The sequence below is a fragment of the Girardinichthys multiradiatus genome, chromosome 17, assembly GCF_021462225.1.
Source record: "Girardinichthys multiradiatus isolate DD_20200921_A chromosome 17, DD_fGirMul_XY1, whole genome shotgun sequence".
Lineage (NCBI taxonomy): Eukaryota > Metazoa > Chordata > Actinopteri > Cyprinodontiformes > Goodeidae > Girardinichthys > Girardinichthys multiradiatus.
Window position 1 is genome coordinate 4,580,656 of NC_061809.1, and position 13,307 is coordinate 4,593,962.

Sequence of the window (13,307 nt, forward strand, 5' to 3'; positions counted from 1 at the left end):
AGACCTGATTGTTCATGCAGTTTGGACCTGTCCTGTTTTGTGGATGAGCCAAATCACACAGTGATGGATGAACAGAGGACAGATTAAATGTTGGCAGTGTAGATGATGATCAGCAGCTCCTGAGGAAGGCCACAGCAAGTACTGTCTCTGTTAGGTCTTTTTTTCGAATGGTGTCTATGTGTGAGGACCCCCTCAGGTCCGAGAAATGGGTGGTTCCGGGGAACCAGAAGTGATCCATAGTTGATATTGTAACAGTTTAGGAATCCAAGAACAACAGCAACAACAACAAAAAATCAAGGATATAAATGTAAGCTTGTTTTATTATTTTAATGTTTAGGAGGAAATTACAACTTTCATTTACAGTTTGAATTTGAAACCCAGGTAAACAGGTTTTAAATGGAAAGTTCAGTAGCAAAAAAGTATATATATATAAAAAATAAAAAAGAGTAAAATAGTGTGCAACATAATCAGAATAGAGTTAATGCGGTAATAGAGTTTGTAGAATTTCTGTAAAAAGGTAGGACTAAAGCTTAAAGTGAGAAAAAAACTTTGCAGGTCACATTTCATATGTGTTGACCAGGTTGTTTTGCCTGGATGCAGACAGATACAGAATTATCCAATAAAAGGAACTTTCAAGAAGAGGGAAAGACAGAGGTTAGTGTGCACTTAGTGAGCAGTTATCCTGCAGCCTGTTGCAACAGCATGGTAGCATTTTACACATCAGCCAGCAGTCTCTGGCATTTGGAATCCATATAGATCAAGTTAAAAGTATACATTCCTCATCAGATCACAGAAACAGATATAAGTTGGATCAAGTTAATCAAGCAAAGGAGTAAAATAATAAAATAATATTATGCTGTTGTAGATAATTAAACATACTGTATAGCACTATCTTATGATTGTCTTTTACATGACTGTCTGGAAAAGGTAGCAGCAGTAGGATCTCACAGTTAAAACTCCATCATATTTTATGTAGGTAACAGAACACTATAGTAAAATTATCCCAAGAAGGGAGAAAGTTGAAGTTAGTAATAATAAAACGCTTTAAAGTCAAAGTAAGAAAAAATATATCTGGGTGACATAGACAGCGCACCTGTATGTCACTCAGAGGACAGCATGAGTGGACGTTGTGCAGCAACAAGCCACCACAATCATTTGAGACTGAAGAAATCCATCAGAGAATCAGGCAGTTGGAAGTGAAGGCTTCTGCACTGCTGGGCATAAACATTTTAACCCTATGGAATCACACAGAACACAACATAAGCCAAGTTAGCCATCCTCTTTAAATATCTTCAGAAAGCCAAATAAAACATTTAAATATTGCGATACCATACACACAAGTATTTACTTTCATTTTAGTAAATCAATTTGTAAATCATCCTGACACTTACCCAATGACACACACATCAAGTCATTTATGCAAAGTCCAAGTTACAGGGGCAAGTCCAAGTCAAGTCGTAGTTCTTTGAGGTGCAAGTCCAAATCAAGTTTCATGTCTCTGAGGGGCAACTGCAAGTCAAGTCTCAAGTCTTTTCCCAAGAGTGAAACTCAGGTCTCATCAAATCCATAACATCTAGTGTACCTCAAACACTTCATTGCTGTAGGTTAGGATTCTTGCCAAAACTATTAGTCCTTAGGCCTAAATCACAATGTGAACATTTTCTAATTATCTTTCAATTATTATAGATTTATTAACAGTTATCTTTTAATCGTTCAACATTTAAATCATAACAAAAAGAACAGCTAAATGCTGTCCATACCCTTTAGAAATATAAATAGGCAATTATGCTCAGAGAAAAATACCTAAAAACCGGTTAATATTGTCGCCGTGGTTGTGGCAACTGCATTCGATGCATTGGGGGCCCAGGTGCCTCCAGGGAGGTAACCATCATCAAGTGCTCCCTCCTTCAGCGAGTGCATTCTGCTGGCGGGTGGGATGGTCCTGTGGGGAGGGGTGGCGCGATGTTGACCTGGGTGTCGTATGTGTTCTGGGAGTTAGGATGGGTGTAGGTGTTCAACTTTGGGTGGGGATAGGCATCTTTTGGGTCTGGACGGTTCTGGTTCCGGTTTTCGAACCAAAACAAGGAAGAGTTATCGGAATTCATTGGGGGGTTGGGACTGTTTCATCCTGGGACGGCTCTGGTTAGCGGGCTCATTTAGACCGGGTGGACCCCTCTGCTGTTAGTGGCCGGCTCTCTGGATGGGGAAAGGCATCATTAGGGGCTGGGATTGGAGCGGGGGGTCGAGGGTTGGGCCAGGGTCATTTGGGTTCAGGTAGTGCCGGCACTAGTCAGGACTGCTGCTTGGGCGGTCTGCCTGTCTCCACCCTGGAATGAAGTGGACCACCCCCTGGGTCCTGGGGCTAGATGCCCTTTTGGGGTATCAGTACCTGGACCTGGGAGTATGTGTGGGAAGTGTGAGTGAGTGCACGAGTGTAAAGGTTGGGAGAAGTTTAAAGCAGGCTTAGGCTATAAAAAGATTTCCCAAGCTTTGAACATCTCACAGAGCACTGTTCAATCCATTATCAGAAAAATGGATGGAAAAGAGTATGGAACACCCGTAAACCTACCAAGACAAGGCTGTCCACCTAAACTTACAGGCCCAACAAGGAGAACACTGATCAGAGATGTAGCCAAGAGGCCCATGGTGACTCTGGATGAACTACAGAGATCCACAGCTCAGGTGGGGGAATCTGTCCACAGGACAACTATTAGTCGTGCACAAATATGGTCTTTATGCAAGTGTGGCAAGAAGAAAGCCATTGTTAAAAAAAACATAAACATAAAAAGTCCCATTTGCAGTTTGCTGCGCAGAAGCCATGTTTAGGACACAGCAAACATGTGGAAGAAGGTGCTTTGGTCAGACGAGACCGAAATTGAACTTTTTGGCCAATATGCAAAGTGCTATGTGTGAGAACTAACACTGCACATCACTCTGAACATACTATCCCCACTGTCAAATATGGCGGTGGCAGCATCATGCTCTGGGGCTGCTTCTCTTCAGCAAGGACAGGGAAGGTGGTCAGAGTTGATGGGAAGATGGATGGAGCCAAATACAGGGCAATCTTAGAAGAAAACCTGTTGGTTCACCTTCCAGCAGGACAACGACCCTAATTCAGACTAAAATGGAATGGTTTAAAACAAAACATATTAATGTGTTAGAATGGACCAGTCAAAGTCCTGACTTAAATCCAATCGAGAATCTGTGGCAAGATCTGAAAACTGTTGTTCACAAAAGCTCTCCATCTAATCTGACTGAGCTTGAGCTGTTTTGCAAAGAAGAATGGGCATAAATTTCAGTCACTGGATGTGCAAAACTAGTAGAGACATACCCTAAAAGACTTGCAGTTGTAATTGCAGCAAAAGGTGGTTCCACAAAGTATTGACTCATGGGGCCTGAATACTTTTGCACACCGTACTTTTCAGTTTTCTTTTTGAAAAAATAAAAAAAAAACAAATCATGTATAATTTTTGTTCCACTTCACAATTGTATACCACTGTGTTGGTCTTTCACAAAAAACTCAAATAAAATGTATTTATGTTTGTGGTTGTAATGTGACAATATGTGGAAATGTTCAAGGGGTATAAATATTTTTACAAGCCACTGTACCCAACTCTGAATCTAACCCAAACTCACATCACACCTTAATCCTATACCTAACCCAAAAACAGCATTTTTTCTTATAGAGCTCAGGCTGTGGACCCCGTAAAGAGCAGTAGGTCCTGGTTCTTACAACACAGTATATGTTGGAAACAAATGCTAAAGCACGCATGCGCACACACCTATATTGATTTTATAAAATTATTTTAATTGCCCTTTGTTTTTAGGACATATTTGTTGTCCAGCAAATCTGCACCAAATGCTCAACAGAAATCGTCCCCACAGTGAGCATACTAAATGTAAAGCTTCACTCTTGATATGAAATGTTTAGACCTGTGAAAATACAAGGACCCCACCTTTGCTCTTCATCACCAGACTGCTTTATCCTCTTGGGGGAGCTGCAGACACAATGCTAGTCTGAAGAAAGAGGCAGGATTTGGTCTCAAACTGCAAGGTGGAAACCAATTTCTGACCAAATATACATTTGTACATGGCTGTGCAGTTAAACAAAGAGCACTCAGACATAACTGAGCTGTTCCAGCAGGCTGACAGGAAACAGCCTCAATCTGAACTAGATTGGTGAAAAACATTCATTTAGACAATTTTTATACAACACACAAGACCTATAACAGATTACCAACAGAGGTGTTCTTTTTGTTTATGACTCAGTCATTCATATCTTTACCATTAGAAAAAATAACTGTAATTTTAGTTATAACAATAAAAAACATTTTCTGTATAGAAATGTAAGCCACAAAAGGCCATCACTAATGAAGTAGGCTGTTGACAGTGCGAGGGGAATAATGAAGTATCCAAGCAAATCAATGGAAAGTTAAGTGGAGGACAAAGTGTGGTGGTTTGAAAAAGCTGCAAAAGGGGCCTTGAAAAGATTTTAAAGAGGATGCTTGGGTTTGGGGAAGATTCTAAATCAAGGAAAATCAGCCCCGACCAAGTACGGACTGCATATATTGTACAGTATATGGACATGGTTTTCAGTAGGCCCACACAGTATTAAAAAATAAATGTTATTGGTCTGATGTAATATAGATATTTTCTGAAAAACTGATTTTGGAATTTCATTAGTTATAAGCCAAAACAATCAAAAATAAGATAAATAAATCTTTAAAAATACATACACTCATTTATATATATCAAGCCTTTTCAGAGTAATTAAAACTGCTGCATCACAGAATAACTTGACATCAAAGCCATTTTCACCAGTGAGCAAGTTTGTGACGGTTTTTTAAACTCACCATGTTTGTCTTCCTGACTGGATTGGTGTGGTCCAGAGCAGAGTGGAGAGGTCTGTAACACAGCTCATCTCTCTGAAGAACGACTGGCTGTTTAGACTGGAGCTTTCTGTAAAAACATCATTGTACTGTAAAGTCACATAAATTTGTTCCACTGCCAAATGCCTCTTATTCAAACTTCATATGGATATACAGGGGTTGAAACACCTGTCATTTTAGTGTGGGAGGTTTCAAGGCTAAATTGGACCAGCCTGGTAGCCAGTCTTCATTGATTGAACATTGCACCAGTAAGAGCAGAGTGTGAAGGTTCAATTAGCAGGGTAAGAGCACAGTTTTGCTCAAAATATTGAAATGCACACAACTTTATGGGTGACACACCAGAGTTCAAAAGAGGACAAATTGTTGGTGCACGTCTTGCTGGCGCATCTGTGACCAAGACAGCAAGTCTTTGTGATGTATCAAGAGCCACGGTATCCAGGATAATGTCAGCATACCACCAAGAAGGACGAACCACATCCAACAGGATTAACTGTGGACGCAAGAGTAAGCTGTCTGAAAGGGATGTTCGGGTGCTAACCCGGATTGTATCCAAAAAACATAAACCCACGGCTGCCCAAATCACAGCAGAATTAAATGTGCACCTCAACTCTCCTGTTTCCACCAGAACTGTCTGTCGGGAGCTCCACAGGGTCAATATACACGGCCGGGCTGCTATAGCCAAACCTTTGGTCACTCATGCCAAGGCCAAACGTCGGTTTCAATGGTGCAAGGAGCGCATATCTTTGGCTGTGGACAATGTGAAACATGTATTGTTCTCTGATGAGTCCACCTTTACTGTTTTCCCCACAACCGGGAGAGTTACGGTGTGGAGAAGCCCCAAAGAAGCGTACCACCCAGACTGTTGCATGCCCAGAGTGAAGCATGGGGGTGGATCAGTGATGGTTTGGGCTGCCATATCATGGCATTCCCTTGGCCCAATACTTGTGCTAGATGGGCACGTCACTGCCAAGGACTACCGAACCATTCTTAAGGACCATGTGCATCCAATGGTTCAAACATCGTGTCCTGAAGACGGTGCTGTGTATCAGGATGACAATGCACCAATACACACAGCAAGACTGGTGAACGATTGGTTTGATGAACATGAAAGTGAAGTTGAACATCTCCCATGGCCTGCACAGTCACCAGATCTAAATATTATTGAGCCACTTTGGGGTGTTTTGGTGGAGCGAGTCAGGAAACGTTTTCCTCCACCAGTATCACGTAGTGACCTGGCCACTATCCTGCAAGAAGAATGGCTTAAATCCCTCTGACCACTGTGCAGGACTTGTATATGTCATTCCCAAGACAAATTGACGCTGTATTGGACGCAAAAGGAGGCCCTACACCATACTAATAAATTATTGTGGTCTAAAACCAGGTGTTTCAGTTTCATTGTCCAACCCCTGTAACTTAAATCTAATCTACACATAAGAAGTCTTTTCTTCTAATGGGTCTCTTCCAGCTTATAAAAAAAAGTTGTTAACTGTATCTGAAGAGTTGCCACCACTTCCTGTTAGTGAAACCTTTCAGCAGCAGGGCTTTTTTTCTCTTTATTGTTGACTGATGCTTGTTCCCATTGATCTAATGCCAACCTCGAACAACATTTCTGTAAATAACAGCATGAAAGCTATTAGTAATGACTGAAAAAACTTATTTGTGATAAGAATTTAGTTTATCTGGTGATGCAAACTATGTTAGCTTGTCATGGGTGTATTTGATATTAAACTAGTTTTGATGGTAATTGCTGCTAATAAACTTGGGAATGCACTCAAGCTTTAGGCCATTTCATTGTTTGGCCTAATTTAAAATATACTTATGTCAAAACAACACTGACACACTGAAGTGCTTGATTTCTGTTTCTCTATTTTTATATTACAGTTTCTAAAGCACTAAACATCCTAAACCTTCCTCCTGTTTCCTGCTGTCTTTTGACAGACCTGTTTGCTATCTGCCAAACCATACATCTGTAAGACTTGAGTGAGGGCTAAATACTGTAGAACTCATGAAATTGAATTTGAGAACCCTAAAATGTTTTTTTATTTGTAAAAAGAAAGGATACGTTTTATTGCTTGTAATGTGTCCCAAGTGATCATGTCCATATGCTGTGATACAGTTTTGTTTGTATACACATATAAAAACATGTAATACTTTAAAGATTTCTTCCACCTGAAGACAGGATAGAGTTCCTTGTAAGAACCCTGGCTGTGAAAACACCTAAACATTGGTATAAGTTTAAATTATACTGCAGGTAAACTGTGCAACTAAAAAAAAAAAAAAAAAGAAACTCATTAAACCTGAGCTGTTTTTTTTTTTATGTCTGACTGGCTCGGGTCGGAATTTAGTCCAGCTTAATGCTGTAAATACAAGTCATTGTTTTAGGTTCCAAAAAAGAATTTCACTAGACTCCATGGGGGTAAAGACTACATACTGTAGCAGGCAAAATAAACTATCATCATAGAGTCAGAGCAGAATTTGAACCAAACAGTACATGAATCTTAATAAAATTCTCAGGAATAAAGTGTTTTTTATTAAAATGGCAAACAGAAACTGGTGCATGCTTTTATTTTCAGTAGGTTTGATGATTGTGAACAGCTCTCCCTTAAACAATCAGTAAGGTGAAGCTCATTTAAATCGCTGCTGAAAGAACATTGCATTGGTTGCCTGTTAGTGAAAAGTTGGATTTTAACTTTCAATACTTGTTAGGTTAAAAGGGACTGAATGGTAGTGACGGCTGATGGAGGTTTTGTTCAAGTGTCGTTACTTGAATCAGAAAATGTTTTTCTTTGAATGCAGTTCTGCATGAATTATTTTACAAGTTCATCACAACTCATCTTTCAAGCTCAAATATTTATATAGAACTGGCAAGATCTGCTATGTCATAAAGCCCACGTCTGGGATGACTTTAATGATTCCAGTGTCTCAGCTTCAGTTTCATCTCATTAATTTGAAGTGTTTAATCATGATTCTTTACCGTTAACTCTTGTATGCTATTGAGCCGTACTCTGCACAAAAAAAATGAGGGATGTTCCAAAATGGTCTTTCCAAGGATAATATTATTTATACAGACATCAATTTCGTTAAGACTGAAGATAGAGCAAATATGTGTAAATAGCAGGACAATGGACAACAGAATTCTTCTATAACTTAAGTTTAGTTTTCCACAGGTGTTAATTTTTGTAACACTGACAGACTGTTGCATTTACAAATAGAAGGGACAGAAAGACCAAATGAATGTCAACCATTTGCCTTTATTTTTGCAGTGGTTGTTTAATGTCTTGACATGCACTACTTTGTCAAAGGTATTGGGTCACACCACCGAATCAATGAATTCCAGTGTTGGAATCAATGCCATTGCTGTAGGCGGGCGTATAAATTTTGGTGTAGAGAAACATGACTGACCTGCATAGAGTCCTGACCTTGTGGTTCTCCTCATGTAACTATGTACACAGTCCTAAACCTCATTTACAAATTAGTTAAAGTTGCTATTGGTGGCAACAATGGGTCCATTAACAAATTGGACCTTATAGATTAAGAATAGAATGTTGTCAAAGTTCATGTACATCTAAAAGTAGACAAATACTTTTGGCAATAAAGTGTACTTTAATCAGTACAATAGTTAACTCAGGCAATTTTTCTGGCTGCCATTCCATCAGTCACTAATCTGCATGGCAGGATGCTGTTTGCTGTTAGTAGAACACCAGAAAACCACACATCCCATTTAAAAATATTCTTTTTCAGATCATATTTCTTGCTCTGCAGCTGTTTATGTTTCTGAAAGTGAGTTCTCTTAATTTTGTTATTAGGGTACATTTTACAATTTTTTGTTAATGACAGGCTGTACGAACAAATGCATGCAGTCCGGTGTCACTGTACATCTTATACAGCTGAAACATTGACCAGTTTGTTTTCCTTTGCAGCAGTTTTTCCAGCTCTATGTTCCTTTATAATTCTACCATTTGTGAAGCATTGAAATTGTATTATTTTAAAATTACTGCAAAATACTTTTCTCACAGTTGTCTCTCAAGTTAACTTACTGAAAATTCAGTTCACTTGTTCCACTACATCTAATACTTCAGCTACTGCCCTTGCATATTCATTTGATGTATTTCTTTAGGACATTTTTTGCTAAATGTTTCTTCTTCAAATCTTTCAGCTAATTTCCACACTACAGACAGTGCAGCTACTTTTTCAGATTAGCTGCCAGTTCTTTTTTGAGTTGAAATGAGTGCTTTTGCTTTGCTAAAACTTCTTCAAATGTTCAAGCTTTTAGCAGATTTCTTATTTCCTCAAATTTTAAAGCATGTTTCAGCAGGAGTCAGGGACTTGAAAAAGCTCAACAAGCTGATAAAGAAGGCTGACTCTGTTCTGGGGACTCCTCTGGAACCTCTGGTGATCAATGTGCAAACAAGGATTCTTCATAAAATGAAGAACATTATGGAGAACCCTGAGCATCCTCTTCATGAGACAGTCCTACAACAACAGTGTCTTCAGTCAGAGGCTTCTTAAGATCTGCTGTAAGACAGACCGCTACAGGAGATCCTTCCTGCCCACAGCCATCAGCATCTACAACAACTCTTTGCGAAAACCTGCATAATATGAGCTACAACAACACTTAATTTTCCTTTGGGAAGAAGAAAATGTTTCTGAATTGAATTGAATTCAGTTGTATTGAGCAGAAACATTTCAGCTTATAGTCTTCACACTGCATTTTTGCAGAAAATGCAATTTTTTCGAGTTCTGGTTGTTTCTGTACGTTTTTTGGCCAAGAACTCACCAAGTGTTGAAAATGAGACTACTTTTGACTTATAAAATGAGTCTTGTTAAAACTTTTAACATAGAAACGTTTCCATTGTTACAATCTAATTTTAAAGCTAATAAAATAAAACACCAGGAATTTAGCATAGGAAGAAGGTTCTATAATGGGACAAAGTCAGTCCCGGAATGACAACCGCGCTTGACTTTTCAAAATAACATACTCTGCAAAATAAAAGCCTTTATAATTCACAAAGCAAGTTATTACGGAATTGAATTTGAGAACACTGATAGGAACCCAAACACTGTTGAACGTGGAAAAATGTTGTCCTTTTAAAAATTAAACTTACTAATATTTAAAAAATAAAAGCATCCATTTTTCATAGTTAGTATTTCAATTGAAGCTGATAATAGAATACGTGATGATTTAGGCATATGTTCAATGTTAGTAATTGAATTTAACCAACCCTAAAAGGAGAACTTTGCTGGACTTGTAAAATAAGCCTACATGTGCTCGAAATCAAACAACCAAGATGTGCTTAAACTGCAGACTTTCAGCTTTAATTTGAGGGAATTTAGATCCAAATCAGGGGAATAGTGTAGGAATAACAACTGTTGTGCCTCCCAGTTTTCAAGGGACCAAAAGTAATGGGTCAAAGTAACAATTATAAATCAAAGTTTCCCTTTTCAATACTTTGTTGCAAATCATTTGCAGTCAATCACAGCCTGAAGTCTAGAAGGTACAGACGTCACCACACGCTGAGTTTCCTCCTTTGTGATGCTCTGCCAGGCCCCTAATGCAAATGTCTTCAGTTCCTGCTTGTTCTTGGGCCCTTTTCCCTTCAGTTTTATTTTCAGCAAGTGAAATGCATGCTCAATTTCATCAGGTCAGGTGATTGACTTGGCCAGTGGATAACATTCCACTTCTTTGCCTTTAAAAAGCTCTTTGGTGGCTTTAGCAGTATGCTTCGGGTCGTTGTCTACCTGCACTGTGAAGTGGTATCCAAGGAGTTCGGAGGCATTTGGCTGAATATGAGGAGATATTGCCCGGAACACTTCAGAATTCATCCGGCTGCTTTTGTCAACAGTCATGTCAACAGCTATCAATAAATACAAGGGAACCAGTTCCATTGGCAGCCTTACAAGCCCATGCATTGACGTTACCATGCTTCACTGATGAGGTGGTATGTTTTAGCTCATGAGCAGTTCCTTTCTTTTTCCATACTCTTCTCTTCCCATCACTCTGGTACAAGTTGATCTTTGTCTCATCTGTCTATAGGATGTTGTTCCAGAACTATAAAGTCTTTTTTTTAGATGTTTTTGGAAAACTCTAATCTGGTCTTTCTGTTTTTGTGGCTCATCAGTCGTTTAAATCTTGTGGTGAATACTCAGTATCACAACAAGATACTGAGTGTTTTCTTGATTGTTGACTTTGACACACATACACCTACCACCTGGAGAATGTTCTTGATCTGGCCTATTGTTGCGAAGGGGTTTTTCTTCACCAGGAAAAGAATTCTTCGGTTATCCACCACATGTGTCTTCTGGGTCTCCTGGTGTTGTTGAGCTCACTGGTGTGTTCTTTCTTTTTGATGGTGTTCCAAACTGTTGTTTTGGCCATGCCTAACATTTCTGCTATCGCTCTTGTTGTGGAATTTTCTTATCATAGTGGGTAGACGTTGACTCATAACAAGAGAAAATCCGGACTTTGTCTTTATAAGATTTATTCAAAGACATTCAGCATTTGAAGACCCTGACACTGAGGTTAGTCAGTGAAACAGAGCCCCGATCAACATTTACACACAGTATTTATACCAGAACATGACAGTGTTATCTCAACTTCAAAGAGTCTGTGTTTTATGACCCCAGACCCTTCTCGGGTTCATAGGTGACAAGGTCACCAAGGAACAATCATCTACTCTCCCCGAGGCATCACCGTAACAAATGGCCTTAACCATTAAACTTCTGATAATGGCTTTTACAGCTTTCTCCAATAACACAGATGTTCACAGGAGTGAGGTAAACCAAAGGTCATACACTGTGGAATGCTTACTGAAAGAATTTCCATTACACTCTGATGGGTTTGTTTTGATTTCTCAGCCTAATGATGGCAAAAGGCAAATATCACACTTGAAATGAACTCTGGACGTTTCATCTGCTCTTTATGAGAGAGCACATCTGGCCATGGAACATCTGAGCAGTCAATTGTCCCATTACATTTGGTCCCTTGAAAAGTGAGCGCCACACATTCAAACGGTTGTAATTTCTACACCGTTCACCTGATTTGGATGTAGATACCCTCAAATTAAAGATGAAAGTCTGCAGTTTAAGCACATCTGGTTTCATTCCAAATCTATTGTAGTGGTTTATAGAGCTAAAAAGGTGAGAATTGAGTTGATGTCCCAATATTTATGGAACTGACTGTAATTCTCTCCCTTAGCTGGGTGTGCCAGGTCTGACAAGCATCCTCCCAGAGCTAGCTCACAACCAGGATCGTGGTCAGTGGAAAGCTCCGCTCCCCTCTTCACCCGAATGTCCAAGACATGCGGCCGCAGATCAGATGACACGACAACAAAGTCGATCATCAAACTGTGGCCTAGGGTCTCACCCTTAAGCTTGAACATGGTGTTACTTATGGACAATCCACGACGAGCACAGAAGTCCAATAACAAAACACCACTTGGGTTCAGAATAGGAGGGCCATTCCTCCCAACCAAACCCCTCCACGTCATGAAAAATTATTTCTTAATCAAAAATCCTTGCTTATGATTAGAAATCAGAAGCACTTAATAATTACAATAATTCATTATAATTAATTATTAACCAAAACTACGCTAAATGTTACTGTTTAATCAGCTGCTTCACCAAACGGTGGGGGAAGTTTTACCGTGCTTTGACAGATAAAATCACTCTTGCACGAAATAAACACAAGCGCTTCTCTTTATATATGTGAACATTTATTGAAACCACATAGCCCTGATATAATTACTATTCTGGTTCAAAAATCTTTACCTAACTAACAAGCCCTATTCTACAAAAAGAGTAAATTGATAACCTAACTAATAATAAAACAAAACATTTGTGCATTGAGTGTCTTTGAAGATCAAACCAGGAGTTTTATGGAAAAATAGGCAATTTCGGTTTACTTGGAAATTGAAGCCCTCCCGGTGTGCTGATGTCTCGACTGCGGCTATCAGGTGGTAGACCGGTGGGGCCAGGGGGGGAACCAGAGTGTCACGCGTCCGTGATCAACTCAAAAACGGTAAACGTCTCATCCATCCAAAACGGGTAACTATGAGGGACCGTTGCAGAATCAACAAGGAGGAAAACTCATCTTCTTAGCAATAAACCTCTGTTGGTTTTCACCTGCGTGTCGGCGGGATCTTTGATTGGTTATGTATCTTCTGACCTTCCTTGTATCAGACAGATTTCCAGCTTTCAAGCTCTTCCGGAAATGACCAAGTGGAGGAATTCAACACAAGAGTTCGCCTGCGAACTTTTGTCTCTCCAGATATGCACTTTCGTTGCGTCGCCCCTTGAGACACGCTGGAAATGGCAACGAAAGTCTGGTTTCCACGGGTTTTATAATCCCGGGTGATGTCAGAGCTGTGATGCCTGTTGAGCTGCGCATGTTGAACCGTGCAACCTAGTCGGTCTGTCCGA

At 39.7% G+C, this 13,307-nt stretch overlaps 1 protein-coding gene across 2 annotated transcripts in view; it reads right to left on the bottom strand.

Annotated features, from left to right (window-relative positions):
• Window positions 1–302: 302 nt before the first annotated feature.
• The window catches only part of arhgef39 (Rho guanine nucleotide exchange factor (GEF) 39), a 98,231-nt gene continuing 85,226 nt past the window's right edge, over window positions 303–13,307 (bottom strand). The window contains exons 10-12 of one of the 2 annotated variants that reach the window (XM_047389334.1): window positions 4,854–4,959; window positions 3,957–4,017; window positions 303–1,235 (exon numbers count right to left, since the gene is read on the bottom strand). In XM_047389334.1, coding sequence (XP_047245290.1) covers window positions 3,982–4,017; window positions 4,854–4,959 — 142 coding nt within the window. In that variant the 3' untranslated portion in view covers window positions 303–1,235; window positions 3,957–3,981. The remainder of the gene's footprint in view (window positions 1,236–3,956; window positions 4,018–4,853; window positions 4,960–13,307) is intronic. The other variant, XM_047389335.1, reaches the window with a different exon arrangement.